This window comes from Paramisgurnus dabryanus, chromosome 23 (assembly GCF_030506205.2).
Source record: "Paramisgurnus dabryanus chromosome 23, PD_genome_1.1, whole genome shotgun sequence".
In the NCBI taxonomy this organism is placed as follows: domain Eukaryota; kingdom Metazoa; phylum Chordata; class Actinopteri; order Cypriniformes; family Cobitidae; genus Paramisgurnus; species Paramisgurnus dabryanus.
Window position 1 is genome coordinate 4,157,543 of NC_133359.1, and position 25,053 is coordinate 4,182,595.

Consider the following 25,053-nt stretch of genomic DNA (forward strand, 5'->3'; position numbering starts at 1 on the left):
CCAATCAGGAGCTTGCTCTAGTAGTGATGTGATGACGACGTAGCAAGCTGAGGCAGAAATACAAAACAACAATGGAGGACAAAATCATTGTCGCTGTATGTGGACACCCGTAGCCGTGCGACACATCTTCGTACATTTATAGAAACAGGAACAAAAAGGATCTTGCTTGGAAAAAAGTGAGTGAGGAGGTCGGACAATGTAGTAAGTTGTAAAAATGCTCTTTAGTCAATTTGAGCTATACATTTACATATTGAGACTGCAAGCTAGCTAAAACCGCCAAATTGAGCGTATTCGCATCTGAATTTCATGCACAAATGAAGCGAGTTAACTCAAAATGTTCAATAGCCCAATTTATTTGCTTCATTTGCGTCTGGTGTGAACATACAGTAATAATTACTATAAAATAATAGATTTTCAATTATTTATAGTTAACGTTATGTATATTTAACATTTTTGACTCAGTTTTGGAGCACCACTGACTACCATAGTATTTTTATTTCCTACTTTGGACGTCAATGGTGCTGTACAATCTCGTACAGTTAATAGTGCTAATATACCACCTAAGACAAATTTTATACACGAATAGCATTATGAATATAATGGTTCGATAAAAAACAAAAATAGTTTTTACAGATGCTAAACTGCATTTTTTGTGGAAGAATTTGCAGTAATACTTTTAATTATTTCCATAATTTATATATATTTATATATATATTTTTTTCTTATGTACTACTTATGCATTTTTTTCAAATACTCCGCACTTATGCAGCATAAATTGCAGATTTCATAAAACAAGCAAAAAATCTGCCAATGGGGTAAGCAAAAAAATCTTGAACATTTTTCTTAAACACTAAATTAAAGAAAGCAAAGACAAAAAATACTTAGAAAATTTTCTTTTCTTTTTTGCAGTGCACAATTACATCGCATAAAATTGCATAAATATCCCGCATATTCCATCACATTTTTTAAGAAAAGTTTCTTATGTACTACTTGTGCATTTTTTTCACTTTTGCAGCATAAATTGCAGATTTCTGTGCGCAAAATATGCGAGGCCTGCATGATTTTATAATCCCCACATTTTCGTAGCAAAAATCACATACACTGCAAAAAATAATTTTCAAGAAAAAGATTTCTTATTTTTACTGAAAACAAGACAAAAATTCTAAAAATCTTAAAATTCTTAAATTAAGATGCTTTTTCTTAATAAGCAAAACGAACCAAGAAAATAAGTCTAGTTCTTAGACCAAAAATATCAAATTTAAGTGATTTTGTGCATAGAACAAGCAAAAAAATCTGCCAATGGGGTAAGCAAAAAATCGTGAAAATTTTTCTTAAACAATAAATTCAAGAAATTTTTTTTCACTGATAACAAGGAAAAAAAACTAAGAAAACTTTCTTTTTTTTGCAGTACACAATTTCATCGCATAAAATTGCATAAATATCCCGCATATTCCATCGCATTTTTTAAGAAAAGTTCAAGAATTTTTGCCTGCACCATTCACAAAAAAAACTCTCTGGAACTTTCTGGAAGGACTGTCTTAAAGGGGACATTTCATGAAAATCTAACTTTTTCCATGTTTAAGGGCTATAATTCGGTCCCCAGTGTTTTATCAATCTAGGAAATGTGAAAAAGATCAACCTAGTAACTTTGGTAAACCATTCTCTGCAAGCATCTGAAAAAAATAACTCATTGAATTTTGACTCCCCTTGTGATGTCAGAAGGGGATAATACCACCCCCTAATCTGCACTATCCAATCACGGCACTGCCATTTAGTGTATACATAAACTCTTTTGCATTTTAAAGGGATACACCCAGAAACAGCACATTTTTGCTCACACCTACAAAGTGGCAATTTTGACATGCTATAATAAATTATCTATATGATATTTTGAGCTAAAACATACACACTCTGGGGACACAAAATGTTTATTTTACATCTTAAAAAAGTCTTGTGAAATGTCCCCTTTAAAGATACTGGCAAAATTCAATTAAAAGTCAGTAGTAGTATGAAGGATAGAAAGTCATTTGATCAAAATTTTCCTAAATATACTATAAAAACACGAGACAAATACACAAAATAACGCTCACATTTAATGAAAGAAATGGCCGAATTAATCATTATCTTCTGCCAAACCACTAGAAATTCCTGGCATGAAAGCCACAAGGTTTAAGATCCAGTCGCCTGCCAGGTGGCTCTGGTATTTGTATCCGACTCAGAGACGTCTTTCAGTCTTATATACGTTTATAGCAGGGAAACTGGCGGTGTGGTCTCAGCAGTATGGTCTGAATCACAGTTACACATCTCAAGCATAATCGAGTCATGTTAAAGGCCTTTAACACGTGTGTAAATGTCTGTGCACGCTAGTCCGCCCAATTAGCCCAAAGCGCTATTCGGTTTCCACAAGCCCTGATTAGCCGAGCTTTGATGTGGGTTGAAATTGAGCTCGGGTTTCGGGTCGAAGGCCACCGAGTGAACTTGAGCCTTCGAATCAGAAGCGGGGGTCATTGTGAAGCGCGACCCAGGGGCCAAACGAACAAGAGACGCGAACGGGCATTCGCTTTTTACTAGCGACGATGGAACAAAGCCAGGGTTGTGAAAATGTCGAAGGGCTTAAATTTCATGTCGGTTTTGTTTTCATATAAGAGCAGGTCAGAGGAGTGGACCATCCATCAAAAGTTGCTGTTTGTGTGTGACTGAAAGCGTGGCGGGTGTTTTAAGCTAGCATGCTAAACGAGCTATAACCATCTTAGCGTGTGGGTCAAAAAGCTTTTGAGGAATCAATATTTTCCTTTTAGCGGTGAAAAAAGCTAGAAGGCAAAGACTCAAGTATGTGTAGTCTATATACGTTTCAATATTTTGGGATGATAATAATTACAGTTGGCTATTAAAAAAAAAAAATCGAAACTATTTTTATGGTTCTGTTGGTATCATACTTTCTGTTTAGCACATATAAAGTGTACACTTATTAGTTTGCATACAGTAAGCGTCTCAACATGATCCACCCCTCATCGTCATGCAATACGTTAGCCTTGACGGTATCGCATGGAAAATTCCACTGACCAATGCAGTAGGCAACTAAGTGTACTCTTAGAAATAGTTTTAGAGAAAGTATGTGGTCTTGAAGTGCGTTTCTCATTCATTTGTCTCAATCAAAAGCGTTTCCTCGACCAGACCTTCCCCCACTTTCCTGTGAAGTTCTTTCCTTACACAGATTAATGTTGAGCTTTTTACAACCACAAGTTCAACAAATGCTACTTAAACCTCTTACGTTTTTTTATTTACAAGAATTACGCAGCTCCTGGCTGGCACGAACACAGCTCTGTTTTAGATTTTTGTTTGTGGCTTTGTTCAGACAGGCAGAAAAATCTGATTTTTATGGCTTATCTAACTCAAACATGTTCAGTTGTTTTGTAGTCTGCACGGCGAAAGAAATCAAACGAAACATCCTTTCGTAAAACGGATAAATAAATAAATTAATTAATTACAAAAATGCACAAGTGGTCCTGATTCATATTACATTTGTACTCAAGGGGGCGACAGAGTGCTTGTGCGTCATTAAGATCATTTATCAATTTAGTAGTTAGCGACAGACACGAAGCTAGCAAGTAAATTGCTATGAACAAAGCTAACACAAGTTGCTAAACATAAAAGACATTACGTAACATTTGCCTTAAAAAGATGCCAAAAAAGAGGTCGGTTCGATAACCAAAAGATCACGCTAGTTCACAGTTTACGCTAATGTTTGCTATAGCACCTCTAGTGGTAGAGCTGAGAATATGCGACATATCTGTACGCATATTGCTTAAAGGTGTGGTGCATGATCTCTGAAAGCCAATGTTGATATTTGAAATCACCTAAACAAACACACCCCTACCCCAATAGAATCTGGACCTTCTTTTGATAGACCCACCCCACACATATGCAACCCAGGCAGCGAATTCGGTTACGGTGCGTTCACACGGGCGTAAGCATTAACGCTTCCCATTCACTTCTAATTGGTGATGTCATGCGTTGCCGAACTGAATTGTGGATCCGTCTGCACCGCGTCAGTGCCGTTGTTCACAGCAGAAGTTTAACATTTCTAAACTTTTTAAGCGGCAACGCGTGCGTCAGCCAATCAGATCACCTTATGAAAATAACCTAGGCAGAGCCAGCCAATTACGTTTATGGAAGACTGGAGCACTGTGATTGACAAGCTTCAGACAAGCCTTCCGTCAAGCGTTAATGCTTTCGCCCTGTGTGAATATACCATTAGTAGACATGCTCCTTACTGCTGATTGGCTACAACTGTGTTTTGGTAGTCGGCCCGACTTTCAGAAATCGTGCACTCCACTTTTAAATATATTTTAATAGGCTAAATAACTTCGAATTGGACGCAGCGTCTTTTTCTTTCCTCAATACTTAAAAATAAAGTTTATTTTTATTTATTATAATTAAAGTTCTATATAGACGGTTTTATCGGACGCACGTGCAGTTACGCGATTACGTGTCTGGTCGGAACTTTACTTCCCGTTTCTGTTTGTTTAATGGTCTGACTAGTTGCTAAACTAAACTCTTGGACAAATATCTCGTCGAAAATAATAAATGTTTTGGTTTCCTATGTAATCTACGTGTTGTTTATTTAGCTTGTTATATAAATGGACTTTGTTTTTAAAAGGACTTTGTTGTTATTTATTCTTCGCGGAGTTTACCGGAAGTGTTTTCCAGAAAGCCGCTTCTTTATGTTGTTACTACTGAAACCGTCTATAGACGGTTTCATCGGACGCTTGTGTGTGGACGCAATACACATCTGGATCTGAACTTTACTTCCGGTTTTGTAATCTATGTTTTGTTTATTTTGCTTGTTATATAAATAAACTACTTTAAAAGGACTTTGTTGTTATTTATTTCTGCGCGGAGTTACATGTTTTCCACGAACGCCGCTTGTTTATGTTGTTACTGCTGAAAACGTCTATATAGTCATGTCTTCAGCTGTAACAAACTAGAAAACACTTTTCTTTTTTCTCAATACCCAAAGTCATTCCTATCAAGCTGTCATCCGTCATGTTTTTGTGTTTGTCGTGGTTGAGCGTGTCTGCAGTCCTCTGAGATCAGTTTCTCTGTCGCTCTTATCTCATCTCATTCACTTAATGAGCTTCATGCACCTCTTAATACGTCTCATTTGCATGTCGTGCTGGGCCGAAAGACTCTCGCTGGGATTTCTTAGTTTTTTCTCTTTGACGTCATCGAGTTCTTGCCGCTCAGGGGACGTTGGTTCATGTTGGTATCTTTGCGTCAGTTACCCGACTTCCTCAGAGGGGATGGAGGACTGGGGAGATGCTATCAAACACCCGTAGTGCTGCCTGGTGGGGAATACAGATATATAAAATGTATTTTTGCTTGCAAACGATTAGTTTCGAGTTTGCATACTGCTGGTTTCAGGCTGACTTTGATGTTGAAATCCCTCTGAAGAGTGACAATACTGCCCCCTGTTGGTGCAGGAGGTCTCTGCTGGTACCAGTATGACTTTCATTCATGTAACACCTTGGAAGTTTGGGAGATTTTCAGGAGTCTTTTTCTTACACAAAGCTTTTGTATGGCATAATATAGTGTGTGATGTCACTAAAACTAGCATGGAAAAACAAAAAGGAGGGTTGGAATGTCAATAAACAAGATTTTTTATTTAACTGTCCCTTTAAGAGAAGCTAAAAGTCTTGTCAACAATGGAAAGTGATTGGTTGTACTTTCAGTGATTTCAACACAGATTGCACCTCGTAATTTAGTCCATTGCCTGACTTGATCTGGGTCCAATAAACAACCCGCATGATTTTAGTAAACACAGCTTAACTTTGTCTGTCTCAGGTTCAGGTCAAGAAGCTGGCACGCCTACAAACACAACACATTCATGTCTGCGAAACAAAATTCCAGGAGACGGATCTTATTGTTTGCGTGTATACATAGATATGGCAGGCTGCTGAAAGACACGGCCTGTCTCTTTGAAAGCTTTTATTGCATTAAGACCTACTATTTAAACACTAGCAGATTTAGTGGCCAGGCTTGTTTTATTTAACTTTGGATCTCTGCATACACACACCCACACAATGTAGACTCCTTCTTGAATGATATTATTTGGATTGTTGCCTTATATAGATTGATTGAAGTTGGTCAATTTATACGTAGTCATTTATACCAAAAATTATACCTTTTTGCGAACAAACTTGTGAATTTCTTCCTATTGCCATTCTTCTAGGCCGTTCCTTTTACTCCCCCCTCTGATGGAGTGGATGCGTGTGGCCATCGTCCATGCCGAGCATCGCCGCAGCTTATTGGTGGACAGCGATGATGTCAGACAGACTGCACGCCTCCTCCTGCCTGGGCTTGACTGTGAGCCCAGACTGCTAAAGTAAGAAGCTTTGAAACGACACATGATGAAGCTGACACGAAAAACAAGAAAATCGTAGGGGGACGGGGTTAGGGCAGTGGTGTAGTCTAGATTTTTGTAGTGAGTATACTGTGATTTTTCCCTCTCACCCTTATGCTCACTCGTCCTAGCGCGACACATCATAAGCACCACCACACTCACAGATGCATACAGTATAGATATTCATGTAATTAAGAGCATTCTGAAAGTTTACTCATAAACACATAAACTAAATGTGTTCTCTTTTTTAAGAAAAAAAAAAAGACTTCAGAGCCAGTGGGTTTACAGCTGGGGAAACTGGGCTGATTTTTAGACTGGTTTAGTGTTAATCAACATCTAACTCAGGGACAAAAGTTACTTAACTATTAATTAAAATTAAATAAACAAACTGTTTACAATCTTCAATCCGTGGCAAACACATGCATTGAAGGAGAAAAAAATATTCACTATTTCAATAGCTATTATCTGACAACTATTGATAACATTACCATGAATTAACTCTAATTTGCATAGTCATTGATGATATAAAAGCTTATTTTTGCATACAGTATAATATAAGCATTGTCTAAAAATGAAAATAGGCTTATACTTAATTATTATTACAAGACCATAATGTAGCCTAATATTAGAAAACCATAGTGAAGAAAATGATCTTTAATTTGCAAGTCTGAACTGAACATCAACGCAGACATGAATTTCCACACAGAAGTTTAAGATCATATACATCTTGAACGTAGATATATAAATGAACACAGATAAAGGAAGTTTAACACTGTGAAGCACAAGCAAACATGCAGAGGAACTGAAGGCAGCTAAAAACCATCAGGACATAAACACGGCTTATTTTATTGCATTTGGAGCCTTACCTCCAGATAAAGTAATAAACTGGACTGATTATTTAAATGTTGTTTACTCACATGTGCGTTGTAAACTCTATGGATTTAATGTTGCAGCACTGCTTCACTCTTTCACTTCTCCACATGACTGTTTGTTAACATTGTCGCGTGAGCAGCTGCACTGCAGGTTCGACTTCATTTGGCGCTAAACAGACCTCTTGGTGATGTCAAAGTACCGCGAGAGCGATTCAAAGCAGATTTCTCCATGTGATAACTGGAGTCTCTCTCGCGGTACTTTGCTGTCACTCGCCTGTGGCGCCACACCAGTCTGCTCCCCAGTTACTTTCGCGTCACTATAGTAATTTGATTTAATAGAAATTCATACGCCGATCGGATCGCGCAGTTCGGCAGGAAGTATAGCCTAATGTGTATTTCAACCCGCTAAAGTAGCAAGTGTAGCATACTAATGGTCAGTGCTTCACATCTATATTATGACTAAACGTTTAAAAATGTCACAAAACCATGCTGTTACGCATCCTCGCGCTATTTTTAGTGGGTATACGGAAATCCTTGACAATTTCTAGTGGGTATACGGCGTATACCTGCGTATCACGTAGACTACACCACTGGGTTAGGGTTTTTTACTTGGGCGGTAACCATATAGCAACTACAATAAATGTTGTAGCAAAAGTCTAGTAGATCAATTTTACAGCGTCTTTTTTACACATTAAAGGTAATAATATAGTAGTAGAGTTTATTAATGCTTTACAACATGTAAATAAATCCCCAAACCAAACATTAAAGGAAAACACCACAGTTTTTCAATATTTTACTATGTTCTTACCACAACTTAGATGAATTAATACATACCTATCTTTATTCAATTTGTGCACTTTTAATCTTTGTACAGCACCTCATGAATGTGTTAGCATTTAGCCTAGCCCCATTCATTCCTATGGATCCAAACAGGCATGAATTTAGAAGCCACCAAACACTTCCATGTTTTCCCTATTTAAAGACTGTTACATGAGTAGTTACACGAGTAAGTATGGTGGCACAAAATAAAACTTTTGTTTGGAGCCATAGGAATGAATGGGGCTAGGCTAAATGCTAACACATTCAAGAAGCGCTGTACAAAGATTAAAAGTGCACGCATTGAAAAAAGATAGGTATGTATTCATTCCTCTAAGTTGAGGTAAGAACATAGTAAAATATTGAAAAACGGTGGTGTTTTGTATGGAGCGAATTTTGTGCCAGAATTTTACAAACAAATACAGCATTTTGCAAACAAACTCAATCTGCTTTGCAAAGGGAAAACTTGACTCGCAAACAAACAGAAACAATTTGCAAATAATAAAGGCAATTTGAGAGAAAATGCAGATGTGTTACAAATATGTACTGTGTTTTGTAAATGTGACCATGATTTTTTCACAAATGTGACCATGATTTTTTCACAAATGTGACCATGATTTTCTCACAAATGGGACCATGATTTTCTCACAAATGTGACCATGATTTTCTCACAAATGTGACCATGATTTTCTCACAAATGGGACCATGATTTTCTCACAAATGGGACCATGCAATCCAGAACAGCAGATGGCGCTGTTTCAACTTTTTCAGGCATTGGAAAAAAGCCCAGGGGAAAAGCCCTGAATTTTAACATACATATCACCCCTGACAGTGGCAGCAACTGAATAAAGAGATTTCATTTGTCGGGCTTCATTCTGTTAATCTCACTGATTTTATTGTAAATGTTAATAATAATAAATGTTTGTTAATAGTAAACTAATTCTGTGTGTCAAGACAATGAATTCAACTTACAATGCTTATCAAAAGATGCAGGATAATAAATTAAACTCTTTGGAGAAAGAGTGTGGTAGGGACATAATAAACCCAACATCGGCTGTCTGGACAGAGTGGCCAGTTCAAGCAACAGTAACCAACCAACCAGGATCATAGTCATTTGAGCACTCTGAACAAGATAAACTTCTACAAAATGTTAATCCTTTTAAAGTTGGTCTTATCTTGTCAGGCTAGGAGGACCAGTTTAAACCAGCTTCTTTCACAATAGCCAAGCTGGCAAAGCTTCCAGCCTAGTCAAGCTGGTTTGGGCTGGTGTGATCAGCCTGACCAGCTACAGTATAAAAGCAAAAATCCTTCTAATACTAGCTTAAGCTAAAACCAGGCTGGAACACCATCTTAACACTCTGGGGTCGGCTGCGGCGCGGGCGCCGCAAACTCTTTATTTTTCAATCACTCCCCAAAGAGACTTAGATAACTCTGCTGATTTTGGACATACAGATATGATTTATACATCATTTAAAACGTTAAAGTGTCTAGTTTTTTTCTGTCCACTCCCAATAAAAACAGAATGTTGTGCTTTTCGCAAAATTAAGAAAATAAACATGATGCGCGTTTTGTTCTCTCTCCCTAAGTGAAGTCCTTTCAGAAACACGTCAGAAAAATGAACTGTAACTTAACGAATACTTGTCATACAAACAAAAGATAAATGTCTACATAATGCTTCGAATGTCTGCTTTTAAATGATGTAAGTGAAATCGAAAACAAATATTGTAATTCGTTGTTAACTGTATTAGAAGAGAGAGATGTACCGTGTTTCTTCTGTTGCTTCATTATCTATAATGAGCCACGCCCCGCTCCATTGAAGAGAAGAGCAGAGATCATCCATATTCATTAATCAACCCCACAGTCAATGGACATTCCGTCTCTGCAGCCATTCACTGCTGTGTTGAGTTTTAATCCGAGTGCTGGAAACATGACATCTACTTGTTTACTAGTGACTGTAACTAAAGTTATCTCCAGACGCGAGTGTGACTCGATCGACGTCCAAACGCACACACAAACACACAATGCCTCATATTTGAAGCGCTTTGTGGTATCATTATAAAAGATGCGATTGCACACACCACATAACTGTTTACTCGCGCCTTAATCTCCAGACAGACGCGAGTGTGTGTGCTTCGTCAGTGTGATGGGATCGATGTTCAAACTCACACACACACGATGCCTCATTTTTGACGCGCTTTGTGGTATTCTTAAGATGCAAGTGTGTGTGCTTCCTCTGTGTGACGCGATGTCCAAATGCACACACAAACACACGATGCTTCATATTTGACGCACTTTGTGGTGTTCTTATAAAAGATGCAAGTGTGTGTGCTTCGTCTGTGTGACGCGATGTCCAAACTCACACACAAACATACGATGCCTCATATTTGACGCACTTTGTGGTGTTCTTATAAAAGATGCAAGTGTGTGTGCTTCGTCTGTGTGACGCGATGTCCAAACTCACACACAAACATACGATGCCTCATATTTGACGCACTTTGTGGTGTTCTTATAAAAGATGCAAGTGTGTGTGCTTCGACGGTGTGACGCGATGTACAAATGCACACACAAAGACACGATGCCTCATTTGACGCGCTTTTTGGTATTCTTATAAAAGACGATTGCAAACATCACATCTACTTGGTTACTCTCGCCTAGTAAATAAAAGTTATCTCCATGTGCTTATGTTTTCTTTGTGCTTCCGTCAGACGTGATCAACGGCCAAACGCATACACAAACACACAATCATATTTGACGCACTTTGTATTAAGACGCATCTAAACACATCTAAAACCCAGTTTATTCGCGTATATCTCTGCACAGTAAGTTTATTTAATGCAGGATCATGCATGTGAAGGCATTTCTTTTGTCTTGCTTTCACAAACAAACACTTAACAATAATGGCATCTTCACATTCCTGCCTAAAGGCTCATTATGCAGCTCATTATGCAAGTGTATTGTTCTTCAGCAGTGTATTGTCAATCACAGATTATTCAAGAGCTTCCAGCCTCCTTGCATATTGCCTTCCTAACCAAAAAGTGACTTTGAAATTGTAAATCAATATATTGTGTTATGTGAAGGAGTAAGCAGAATGATTTTCACATCATTTTAAAGAAAAAAATCTAGACTACTAGATCCTGCTTTGAAAAGTTTTAGGAAAACATGTTTAGAATGAGTTTTGTGGACTTATATCAGTCACTTAAATTTTTTTCTTTTTCAAAAACCACGCATAAACATTTTTCTCTCAAAAATACAAACATGTACATACATGTTAATCATATAATATAGTAGCCCAGTTTGTGCTGAATGCAGTGTTATAAGACTTTTGCCATTATTATGTTTTTAAGCAACTGAAAAAAGCACAAATGTCAGTGCAGGTCAAAACTTCTCCAGGGCCCTAAAAACCCCTTAGACCCCAGAGGGTTAAACCAGTCAACCAGCATAGGCTGGTATTAGCTGTTATTTTTCTGCAGGGGATATAATAAATTTTATTTATAATGCACTTTCTAAAACTCAAAGCACCATAATATATGAGATTCTCAGGAACATACACATACAAAAGTAAACAAGTTAGTAATAATCATTTTGCAATAGTAAGCTATTTTAAAAGGATAAGTCTTTAAGGATCACTTAAAACAGTCCAGTGATGGTGAGTTTCTTATCACCAAAAGAAGAGAATTTAGAGAATCAGACGGGGTATAGGGATTGACAATTGCAAATGTATAGAATTCAGATGGAATTCAATGTCTTTACACACAGAATGTGTTTACTATTAGCAGACATTAATTATTATCAACACTTTCAATAAATCCAGAGATTAACAACATGAACCACGAAAAATTAATTTAGTCTTCATTCAGTTGCTGGCACTGTCCGGGGTGATATGTAAGTTAAAATTCAGGGCTTTTCAGGGAGACTAGTTGAAAATGCCTAATAAGGTTGAAACAGCGCCATCTGCTGTTTTGGATTGCATGGTCACATTTGTGAGAAAATCATGGTCCCGTTTGTGAGAAAATCATGGTCCCATTTGTGAGAAAATCATGGTCCCATTTGTGAGAAAATCATGGTCACATTTGTGAGAAAATCATGGTCATATTTGTGAGAAAATCATGGTCCCATTTGTGAGAAAATCATGGTCACATTTGTGAAAAAATCATGGTCATATTTACAAAACACAGTACATATTTGTAACACCTCTGCATTTTCTCTCAAATTGCCTTTATTATTTGCAAAGTTTTTTCTGTTAGTTTGCGAGTCAAGTTTTCCCTTTGCAAAGCAGATTGAGTTTGTTTGCAAAATGCCAAATTTGTTTGTAAAATTATGGCACAAAATTCGCTCCATAGTTTTCCTTTAACCCAATAGTAAGTTGTTAGTAATTCTCGATAGTTAAATGTTTAATTAGTATAACGAGGATATCTTAAAATAAAGCCGAAATATATAAAAACATTATTTCCTAAAGGCCCAAGAATACTTTTTTTTTTTTGCACGTACGTGAGTGTTAGTATACTTCTAATCGTGCGCACATTGCGACAAATTGCAATACCTCTCCTGGCCTACATACTACGTATTCCTTTACGCATATACGCGACCTGTGCGTACAAAGTATGCGCGTATTGTACGCGCATCACCGGATTTTTGTAACTGCGCATACTTTGTGCATATACGCACAGGTCGCGCATATGCGTAAAGGAGTACGTAGTATGTAGGCCAGAAGAGGTATTGCAATTTGTCGCAATGTGCGTATGAGTACCTATTTAAAATTTGTGTCGCGCACTTTATGCCGACCCTTGTGTACACGTAAAAAGTAAATTATATAACGTGCACTAATAAATTGTGCGCAACAAGATTAGGGATATGAGGTGCCTCTTTTTTAAAAGTATTTTTTGCGCATTTAGCAAATATCTCAATACGTACGACTAATTAAAACAATTAAAATGTTAACAGACAGTGCTTGAAGTAAGCTGAAGATATCCGACATGATCTCATATGTGTGACTTTCCAAATAACTTCATTCATACATTGGAAAAAACATTCGCAAAGCCTCAGATTTGAACTGATCCACCCACAATCCAGCTCACTCTCTTATGTCAGGACTTCAGGCACTTACTTTACGATTTGTAAACACTTACAGAAAAATATAGCGCTCCACCCATGTGATGAACAGCACAATTCATTTGAACTCACTATCCGGTTCTTCTTTTAGGCCCGAGTGCTGTTTTAGTTCCTTTAGGCGGCTGGATGCCAAAGCCGCCACAGATAAGTTCCAGCTGGACCTGGGCTTTCGTATGCTCAACTGCGGCCGCACCGATCTGATCGGCCAAGCCATTGAACTTCTTGGACCAGATGGTGTCAACAGCATGGATGACCAGGTACTGAGCGAATAAAACACTTTTAACACCACCTGTCAACAACTAAGACTATACTATACATCATCAAGTTAAACTGATACCGTGTTTTGGATCCAGATGTCAGACTGTGATCTCTCTTTCTCTGTGTCATGGGCAGGGTATGACCCCGCTGATGTACGCCTGCGCAGCTGGAGACGAAGCTTTAGTGCAGATGTTGATTGATGCTGGGGCCAATCTAGATATAGCGGTACGTATAACCATTCACGTATCTGTCGGTCACTAATCTTGGAAGCCTAAACTAAAACATAAGGGGGTGGTTTCCCTGACAGGGATTAGCTTAAACCAGGACTGGGTTTAGTTTAATTAGGAAATACAACTGGTTTTAACAAACATGCCTTACTAAAACATCACTTGTGTGCAAAACAAAGGGAACTGATGTATTTTAAGATGTGTCAGTGCCAGAGGTGTAAAGTACTCGAGTAAATGTACTTCGTTACTGTACTTAAGTATTTTTTGGGCTACTTTGTACTTGTACTGAGTATCAAAAATATAGGCAACTTTTACTCTCTACTCAATTACATTTTTGATTGGGTATTTGTACTCTTTACTCCACTACATTTGAAATGACACTTAACGTTACTCGCTACATTGTTTATTCGTCAAATAAAAACGAGACGAAAGTGTCAGAGTGTGATGATGGATAGAATCTGTGGTCGCGAGGTTACACGCACACACACAACTGAGGGACTTCATTTGGCGCTGCGCAGAGCAATCGTATGAAATCAAAGTACTGCGAGAGCGAATCAAATGCATATGGAGAAGTCTGGTCTCGCGGTACTTTGATGTCAAACGCTGAATGGCTTGCGTTGAGCCACCGTAGCGGGACATCTGCGTGCTGCGTATGTCATAAACTGTAGAGAAAAGTTCGCGTCTGGTCTGAGAGAAGAGATAAAGAGCAAACATATGGATGCATATCACATTTGCTTCAGTCAAGGGACCATTTTTTAAACATGTGATGCTACAATCAAAACAAAAGTGATGCGCGATTGCAGGAGGGTCATCCTGCAACTCAAAGGCAAGCACAAATGTTTATATACTCTGATGCTACTTTATTAGCTAACCTGAGTTACATAACTTGATATAACTTACTATATAAGCCAAAATAAACCAGCGAGGTCCTGTACTGATTGCCCGAGTAACTTAAGTACATTATAAGATTGATAATAAGTGTACAATTTCACTGTCCTCACATTTAATCAAGTATGCTGTAATGTATTTACTGTAAAGAGGGATGCATGACGGAAGAAATTTAGTGCACTTAATGTGAGATAGTGGTGTTACGTACTACATGTGTTTACAATTAATCTTTCAAATGAACAACTTCACGTTTTTAATATGCATTATCATATTTCTGTTAGTGTAATTTTAGTTTACTGGAATTTTCTAAATATAAAAATTATATCTTTTTTAGGATAGGCCTATATAAGAATATTTGGTAACACTTTACAACAAGGTTCATTAGTTAACAGTAGCTAATGTATTAACCAACTTGAACAAACCATGAGCAATACATTTGTTACATCATTTATTCATCTTTGTTAATGTTAGTTAATAAAAATGTAAGCTTTAATTGTTTGTTCATGTTAGTTCAGAGTGCATTAACTAATGTTAACAAGATTTTAATAAAGTATTAGTAATTGTTGAAATTAATATTAACAAAGATGAATAAATGCTGTATAAGTGCAGCTCATTATCAGTTCATGTTAACCAATGTAGCCAACCAATATTAACCAATGAACCCCACTGTAAATTGTTACCATATATTTATATCACAAAGTTAGGCTATATATTTTTCAGCATGGCACATTCAAGTACACAATGACACTAGACTAAAATTAAATGAGTTTAAATTAAATTTAATGTAGATTTCTAGACTAAAATCTCATGGCATTTAGTTGAATAAAATTAGACTAAAACTAAATCAATTCAGATGACAAAAATATGACTAAAACTAAATTAAATTTTAGTCAAAAGAAGACTATGACTATATTTAATCTGTGATTGTTCTGCCAGGTCAAAATTTTGAGGTGTTTGATTTATTTTCTATATTAGGAAATAAAACCTCATAAATAAACTTTCTTAGTTTTCACTGCCCAGACCTACAATGTCTCTTTGTGTTGAGGACTAGCGCATTTTTGAGCCAACATTCAGTACGAGTAAAAATACTTGAGTACTTTTAAATTGGGTTACTTTAATACTTTTACTCAAGTCGTATTTAAATTGGTGACTTGTAACTTGTAGTGGAGTAATTTTTACAGTAAGGAATTTGTACTTTTACTCAAGTATGGCTTTCAGCTACTCTTTACACCTCTGGTCAGTGCAAGTTTATTTCAGTTTGGACAGCTCTTACATTTATTTTAGTCTCGGACTAGCCTAATTCCTGTCCGGGAATGAAGTCTTTACAAACTAATTTTCGTAAACTTTTGGCATTTTTTTAATAAAATAAAAAATTTAATTAAAGGAATAGTTCAAATTTTAGATCCCATATAAGATAACACGATTGCATTTTAATGTAAAATTTTGTGTTCAGTCATAAACGAGGGCTATCCAAGATCTACTCTTTTAAAGGTGCAGTGTGTAATTTTTAGAAGGATCTCTTGACAGAAATGCAAAATAATATACAAAACTATATGATCAGGGGTGTATAAAGACCTTTTATAATGAACCGTTATGTGTTTATTACCTTAGAATGAGATGTTTTTATCTACATACACCGAGGGTCCCCTTACATGGAAGTCGCCATTTTGTGCCGCCATGTTTCTACAGAAGCCCTTAACGGACAAACTTTTTTACTAAGTTGTCTCCAACGATGACATTTTTGTCCTGTGGTGGCTAACGTAGCTTCTCTATGTGTTTCTAAAGCAAGAGGTGAGCAGTGGACTGAGCCTTTGGTTGCAATTCACTACCTTGCCACTAGATGCCGCTAAAATTTACACACTGCACCCTTAACATAATTGTATGCATTTGAAAATTAGAGATGGGTTCTGTTTTAATGTACCCAAGTGTACCTTAAATAAAATAGTTTAATATACAGGTTTGTGGCTCTTAATTTCTTTTTATTAATTACCCTTGTAAACTTTTGTTCACTCTTCTTTTTTATAAATATAGTATTTGTTTTAAATCTATATTCATTTAATTTAATCGAGAATCGAGAACCGAAATCAAAACGATTTGATAGCTTGTGAATCGAATCGATCTGGAACATCTGAATCGATACCCAGCCCTATATTTTAATATATGTCATTGCAAGTTTATTTCAGTTTGGACAGCTCTTACATTTATTTTAGTCTAGGACTAGCCTAACGCCTGTCCAGGAATGAAGTCTAAAGTCTTTACAAACTAATTTTCATAAACTTTTGGCATTATTTGAATAAAATAAAAACATTTATTAAAAAATTGTTAAAATTTTAGCTCCCATTAAAATAACACGATTGCATTTTAATATAAAATTTTGTGTTCATTTGAAAAAATGAATTCATAAAGATCTTGGTTGGCACAAGGGCGAGTAAATTATGAGAAAATTCTTGTTTTTGGGTGAACTACTCTTTTAAATGTTCGGTATTTGAAAAAATCCTTAAATGCATTAGGATGGTTTTGAATATATTTTATGATCTTGTCGTGTTAAACTATGGGCACAGAGTATGATACTTAAGTTATACTGATATATATTTCAGATTACTGAATTACGTTGAGTTATCCCAGTGTAATATAAGTTAAATTGGCCTTTATTAGGACAAGTTAGTGGAGAGTTGACAGGAAAGTGTTGGGTGGAGATAAAGAAATTTAACTCGGATCGCCGTGTGCGCACTGGCACTATAATTTGGCGCACTAAGCAGGGTGCCGACACAGTATTTTATAAAAAAAAAACCTTTAAAACATTTGACTAAATTGTTTGTAATATAGCTATTTACCTCTAAATAAACAAACATTGACTCTACTATTTATGCCGCACAGTGTTTATTTTTATTCATTGCTGTGCATATTTTTTGGGCTGAACCTTCAGATTTCGTGTATTGCCCTATATGTAGCATCATCGCTCTTCGTTGTAAACCAATGCTATTAATCTTCTGCACTCAGGTCCCTGGCTGCTCCCCCAAACACCCTTCAGTTCACCCAGACAGTCGACACTGGGTGGCGCTCACGTTCGCTGTGTTACATGGACATATATCAGTGGTGCAGGTAAATAAGCCAAATTGGTTCAATGTAGATATGTAAGCAACGTATGTGATTATATTACACGTTGCATTTTAATAGTAAATCATTTTCAACTGGTTTCCTAGCTTCTTTTAGATGCCGGTGCGAATGTTGAAGGATCGGCTGTTCGTAATGGACAGGAGAGCAACGCTGACACCCCTCTCCAGCTGGCATCTGCAGCAGGTTTGTACCAGAAGACCTTTAAACCAGATCCAGCAATAGTGCTTTACACTGGTATAGTGCAAAAAAATACAATTTCTACAGTAAAAATATAAACTTACCTTACTAACAGTGTTTTTAGATAACTTAAATTACAGCAGTGGTTCTCAAAATTTTCGGCATGCCCACCCAAAAGAAAATTCATGACGTAAAACTTAGAGTTGAAATTAAACAAAACAAAACATATTAAATTATACAATGTAGTGCTGTAGGTTAGTAGCCTTATTTTTCTGAGGTTTAAATGCACAGATTTTATATTAAATTAATTTAATAAAACTGGGCCCCTCCTGGCAGCACCCATGGTGCCCCCTAGTTTAAGAATGTTGAATATATTAAAATTAGTTTTTTTTATGTCTGTTACTGACAAATGTTTCTTTTTAAGTTTGTTTATAAATAAAACAGTCCAAAAAGCAATAGTAAACCACGTACAAGTAAATTAATCTTGTTTAAAGCTTTTGCAGTGCAGCCTGGCTGGTACCTTTCCAAACACTAATCTTAAAAATACGGCCCTGTTTTGGCAGACCCAAGCCAAACTGTATAGGCCACAAAGAGCCAGAGTTGACTGAACTGTGTCAGAAACATTTTGGCAGTCTGCATGCGTCACATTTTGGGACCTGTGTTTAGTTTCAAACCCTGTGGAGACGCTCCTTAGTGGGAATTGTTTCTCCTGAAATAGATGCAAACTTAAATGGATAGTTCACCCAAAAATAAAATTTCTGTCATAATTACCTCACCCTTGAGTTGTTTTTATACTTAATTATAAATTTATTTTTTCTGCTGAACACAAAGGATAATCTTTGGGAAAATGCAGATCTGGGGCACCATTAACTTCTAAAGTATAATATTATGTATAATAGTGAATGGTGCCCCAGATCTGTTTGTTACAAACATTCTCCAAAAGATCTATATTTGCGTTTAGAAGAACAAAGAAACTTAAATAGGATTGAAACAACTTGAGGATGAGCAAATGAGTCATTTTCAGTGAACTATCATATAGTTTTAGAGGAGATTTGGTAATCTAAAGTCAGTTATTATTATTAAAGTCAGATGTTATTATTTCAGAAACCAATTTACGCCATTTTTGTGCCACACATTTTTTCCTACTAATTTTGCCATCTCACCATCTGTTTTCCGTCTCCTTTGCTCATCTTGTTGCATTTTGCAGGGAATTACGAGATGGTTAGCCTGCTGCTGGCGAGGGGCGCGGACCCTCTGCTGAGATCCCAGGACGCTAACACGCTGACATCATCGCTGTACGAGGACATGAACTGCTTTAGTCACGCAGCCGCCCATGGTCACAGGTACGACGCCCATCGACCCCCAGCAGAATGAAAACACAGATCACGTTAACACGTACAACTCGGCCAACATCACACATAATGAATTCATACTTTCCCTTACGTAAATAATAACACTTTCTAGTTTGATTTATGATGCATTGTGTCTGTTGGCTGTCTTGTATCTCTGATCTAATGCTGTTCTTGTCTGTGTGCTTCAGGAACGTGTTGAGGAAGCTTCTCTCTCAGCCTCAGAAGGTCAGAGAGGACGTGCTGTCTCTGGAGGAGATCCTGGCGGAGGGCGTGGATGGCGAGATGGGGGGGTCCGGCCGGAACGGACACTGTTTTCCCCCTCCGCCGTCTCCCAATATGAGCCTGGCATCAGAAGGCGCCTTGCCAAAGCTGTGCAAAGCCCGCATGAAAGCACTACAGGAGGCTTCGTTCTACAGCGCAGAACACGGCTACCTGGACGTCACCATGGAGCTCAGATCACTGGGTATGTGATTTTAAACGTGTATGATCGTTAGATTACAGCAGTATAGGGTTATTTTTTATGTTAAAAACAACTTTTTGATCCTGCAGGAGTGCCGTGGAAGCTTTACGTGTGGCTGGAGTCGTTGCGCAGCGCTCAGCAGAAGTCCAGGGCCGCCGTGACGCTTTCCCTGCTGCGAGACTTCACCTCCATCAAAGAGGAAGATTACTGCGATGAACTCATCCACATCGGCCTTCCTCTGATGTTTAATATCCTGAAAAACAGCAAGGTGAAAGACTTTTCCCAGAACGACTTGTGTTTTTTGTAATGTAACAAAGACACAGTAAAATAAAGTATTTTGTTATTCTTTGGCGTATTTTTTGGTGCATATTATTTAATAAAAAGCCCTTAAATGTGCAACGTGGGACTTGTAGAAGGATCTTTTGAGAGAAGTGCAATATATTATAGATAACTATATTATCAGTGTTGTATAAAGACCTTACATAATGAACTGTAATTTTTTATAACCTTACCGTGGGTTCACACCAAACGCGAGTTTAACAATTTGCGCGAGTAGATAACAAACAAAGACGTCCTCGCGTGGGGGCGATGCGAATGACACGATATGGGCGGCACGTTTACCGCAAAAACACGCGCAATTCGCCTCAAACGCGTTTTCGCCCAAGTTGAAAATATTCAACTCGAGCGAAAAATTTGCATGAGACGAAGTTAAATCCCGCGAGTAATCTAGAGCGAGTAACGCGGTGACCCGCGTTTGATGTGTACGTAGCATTAGAATGAGCCGTTTTATCTACATACACCGCAGGTCTCTTTACATGAAAGTCGCCGTCATGTTTCTACAGTAGCCCTAAAGGGACAAACTGCTCTTTAGACGGTTTCAGCAGTAACAACATAAACAAGCGGCTGTCGTGGTCCGCACGTAACTTCCATTAAACTCCGCTAAGAATAAATAACAACAAAGTTCTTTAAACGAAGTTTATTTATATAACAAGCAAAAAAACAACACATAGATTACCTAAAACAAAACATTTGTTTTTTTCGGCGAGGCATTTGTTCAAGAGATCAGTTTAGCAACTAGTCAGACCATTAAAAAAACTGAAACCGGAAGTAAAGTTCGGATCCAGACGTGTATCGCGTCACCGCACGTGCGTCCGATGAAACCGTCTTTAGAGCGCATTTTGTCACTACGTTGTCTCAGACGATGACGCGTTTGTCCTGTCACGGCTACCGTAGCTTCTCTATGCGTTTCAACAGGAAGGGGTGAGCTGTTGGTTGCAATTCACAGTCTCACCACTAGACACCGCTAATGCTGCGTTTACACCAACCGCGGTAGAGGCGTGAAGCGTGAGTGATTTCAATGTTAAGTCAATGTAAAGATGCGTTGAAGCGCGTCAGGAGGTCCCGCGGCGTGGAAGAGGGCGTTCGGCGCGGAAGATGCGTTTCCGCCTCTTTCGTGCGTGAAGCTCCCGCGAAAGGCGCGAATTGAGCGGTGTGCCCGGTACGCGCGAATTTGTGACTAACGCCCGAGTTGAAAAATTTGAACTTTGGCGGAATTTCGTGCAGCGTTAAACTATCAGTAGCCTGCTTGCTGCTGTGATGGCAGCCCCGCCCGGAGTCACTCATTCAACCAACGCTTTATATTGTCCATAAGCAGTCCCCCGAGCTATACGACACAAGTTCTTATTTCTATAGAGGAGACAGGAATAAAAAGGACCTCGCTTGGAAAAGTGTCAGTGAGGACATTGGGCAACCTGGTAATTGTAATACACACTTCACTTTTGAGTCACGTGACGTTTATCGACCCGCATCGTTTATTTTCCCCCTATAGTAAGGTTACCAAATACAAACTGGTAACTCTCTCGATAAATGCACAATCAACATCAGTCATTTTGCATAGCACTTGCCCCTCCCACAAGAAGCGGAGTTTGCCTCTGACGCGCGTCAAATGCTTGCTTTTTCCGCGCGTCTACTCCGCTCTACATGCGCGAATGCATCCAAATTGTTCAAGCAACAAACCACGCGTGGTAGACGCGATTTTGAAGCCCGAAACGTGGTTGGTGTAAACTCAGCATAAAAGTCCCACATTGCACCTTTAACTCATTCCCCGTCAGCCTTTTTTTGAAAAGTCGGCTGCCAGCATTTTTTGTGATTTTCACAAAAGTTTTACAAAATGCCTTCCAGGAAAATTTCTATAAAAATAAATAAATAAACATACAAATATATCAAATGAAAGAACAGACCATCTGCTTTCAAACAAACAATAAACATACAAACAAAACAGGAAAAAAAATTTAAGCAATAAGCTGAAATAATTGCATTTTTGTGAAGGAATTTTATTAGAGATCAGATTCAGGACGATTATCAAAACATACACAGAGTTTAAAATTAGTAAATAACGTTTTGGCTTCAGTTTTTTCATAAATTGGGTAAGTGGATAATCGCGGTATTGCAGGAACAAGTTTTTAATGCAAATCTTTTCTCTTAATTGATGAGATAACTCGTCAATGGCGAACAAAGAGTAAAAAATTATTAGTTATGTTATGTTATGAATAAACAGCAGATAAACAATGATTCTCTGTTTCTTTTCAGAATGAGTCAATAATCCAGCAGCTGGGCATCATTATCAGTCACTGCTACGGTCCAGCTCCACTTCCTCCTATCATAGAGAAGAAAGCGGCTCTCTCTGCTCAGCTGGGTAATAAACTCCACCTGCATTCACTCACAATAATGATACTAAAACACCAACTTGATCTACTGCCAACCACAGACATCCCAGAATGAAAACAGATCATGTCATGTGTTCAACCATCAGGTGATAAGAATGATCAAAACATGAGCAACTTTGCTGTCATTTTTGTTAATACGGTACTGTGCAAAAGTTTTAAGCCGCCATTATCTTTGTTGTTTTGCAATGGTGCAATGACCGTATATAATTATTTCTCAGTCATTTTATTAGAATACAACCAGATGATCACATTTACACTTGAGCAATAGCAGGACGCTGCAGGATCTCTTAACCAAAAATGAAATAAAATCCCAATTTCTGATTCTAATCGTATGACTTCAGGACTTTGGTCTTCTCAAAAGAGTTCAAGATGTGTCATGAGAGGTCAAACTAAATCTTGACTTTTACTTGAAGATATTATGTTCTAAAAAATTTTTTTGTTCTTAATTATATATATATATATATATATATTATAATTCTTACTTATTTTTACTAAAAACAAGACAAAAATACTATCTAAAAATTCTTCAATTAAGATGTAATTTTCTTTGATGAGCAAAATTAACTAGAATAATAAGTCTAGTTTTTAGACCGAAAATATCAAATTTAATCGAATTTGTGCTTAAAACAAGCAAAAAACAAATCTGCCAATGGAATAAGAAATTTTTTCTCTAATTAAGTGTTTATGAAAATATTTTTTTGCTTGTTTTAAGCACTAATTTACTTAAAGTTTATATACTGTCTAAAAACTAGACTCATTTTTCTAGGTAATTTTGCTCATCAAGAAAATGCATCTTAATTTAAGAATTTTTAGATATTTTTATGTTTATTTTTTTCTTTGTTCAGTCGAGAAGAAATTAAGTTTTTTGAGGAAAACATTCCAGGATTTTTCTCCATATAGTGGACATTAGTGGACCTCAAAGGTTTGCAGTTTCAAAGGTCTCTAAACGATCCCAATCTAGCGATCATCATGTTTGCAAAAAAAAAAACCCATTTAAAACCACAACTTCTTCTGTAGCACAAGCCGTGTGATGCACCAGCGTGACCTTACTTATTACGTCATGACATAAGGTCGTGCTGACGCGTCACATGGCTAGTGCAAGACGAGAAGTTGTGATTTAAAATGACGATTTTTTTTTGTGAAAATGACGATGCAGAACTGTTGAGGTCCACTAAAGTTCACTATATGGAGAAAAATCCTGGAATGTTTTCCTCAAAAAACCTTAAAATGTATTTTCATCTGAACAAAGAAAGACATAAACATCTTGAATGACATCGGTGTGAGTAAATTATCAGGATTGTTTTATGAAAGTGGAGTAATTTTCATTTTTGGGTGAACTATCCCTTTAATAAAAAGACTGAAAAATAAATATAGATGTGTCATTAAAACTTTGCTGAAACAACAAATCTGGTGGTGGTCTAAGACATTTGCACAATACTGTGATTGGAGTTGTTCACGCAAAACAAAAAACAAACAAACTTGCATGTAATTTAAAGGAACACGCCGACTTTTGGGAAATTTAGCTTATTTACCGTATCCCCCAAAGTTAGAGAAGTCCATACACTGCAAAAAAATTATTTTCAAGAAAAAAAATTCTTAGTATTTTTGTCTTGTTTTCAGTAAAAATATCTAAAAATTCTTAAATTAAGACTTATTTTCTTGGGTCATTCTGGTCATCAAGAAAAAGCATCTTAATTTAAGAATTTTAGATATTTTTACTGAAAACAAGACAAAAATACTAAGAATTTTTTTTCTTGAAAATCATTTTTTCCAGTGTACATACACCTTTTTCATCTCTTCCTCTACATAGTCTGACACACCCACCGCTAGCTTAGCTTAGCACAAAGACTGGAAATAAATGGCTCCAGCTAGCATACTGCTCCCAATAAGTGAAAATATAATTCCCAGTATGTATACGGTTAAAATATGACTGTGTCTCATATGACCTTGTTATTTGTACACGCTGTGACAATACAAATCACAACATATAAATAGGAAAATGTTGGCGTCACTTATTGGGAGCAGTATGCTAGCTGGAGCCATTTACTTCCAGTCTTTGTGCTAAGCTAGGCTAGCGGTGGGTGCGTCAGACAGAGTTATGGCACGCACGGAGATGATAAAGGTATGTATGGACTTATTTAACTCTGGGGGATACGGTTAATAAGATAAAGTCCCAAAAAGTTGCAGTGTTCCTTTGAAAACACAATATGAGATGTTAAAACAATCTTTAAAAAAATCTGTGGTAATTGTACACCGACACATAAATCCTAAAAATATTACTGGAGCTTTTAGTTTCAGATCAATATTTTTAGTTCTGTTTTTTTATTACAGTTTTCATTTTGGTTAACATTCAAAATTTTGTTATCCAATAGGTCTGATTTCTCATTCTTAAGATTTCTCTTTTCACAGATCCACACTTCCTAAACAACACAGAGATGTCTGATGTGACGTTCCTGGTGGAAGGGAAACCATTTTACGCTCACGGTGTTCTGCTTCTCACAGCGTCTGAGAGGTGAGCACTGAAGTCAAATCTCATAGGAGTAGATAAAAATATAGAGAAATAGATCAAAGTAGGTGCGTCCAATAGCAGAACATAACCCTGCTGTTCAGATCATGTATCAAAACACTTGGGACGTCTCTCACCCAAT

At 37.2% G+C, this 25,053-nt stretch overlaps 1 protein-coding gene across 1 annotated transcript in view; it reads left to right on the forward strand.

The window, feature by feature from the left end:
• abtb2b (ankyrin repeat and BTB (POZ) domain containing 2b) overlaps positions 1–25,053 on the forward strand; it is a 73,121-nt gene that overhangs the window by 43,927 nt on the left and 4,141 nt on the right. The window contains exons 5-14 of the mRNA XM_073813291.1: positions 6,233–6,385; positions 13,292–13,457; positions 13,594–13,683; positions 17,574–17,675; positions 17,777–17,873; positions 19,075–19,210; positions 19,408–19,682; positions 19,769–19,947; positions 22,269–22,374; positions 24,815–24,917. Coding sequence (XP_073669392.1) covers positions 6,233–6,385; positions 13,292–13,457; positions 13,594–13,683; positions 17,574–17,675; positions 17,777–17,873; positions 19,075–19,210; positions 19,408–19,682; positions 19,769–19,947; positions 22,269–22,374; positions 24,815–24,917 — 1,407 coding nt within the window. The remainder of the gene's footprint in view (positions 1–6,232; positions 6,386–13,291; positions 13,458–13,593; positions 13,684–17,573; positions 17,676–17,776; positions 17,874–19,074; positions 19,211–19,407; positions 19,683–19,768; positions 19,948–22,268; positions 22,375–24,814; positions 24,918–25,053) is intronic.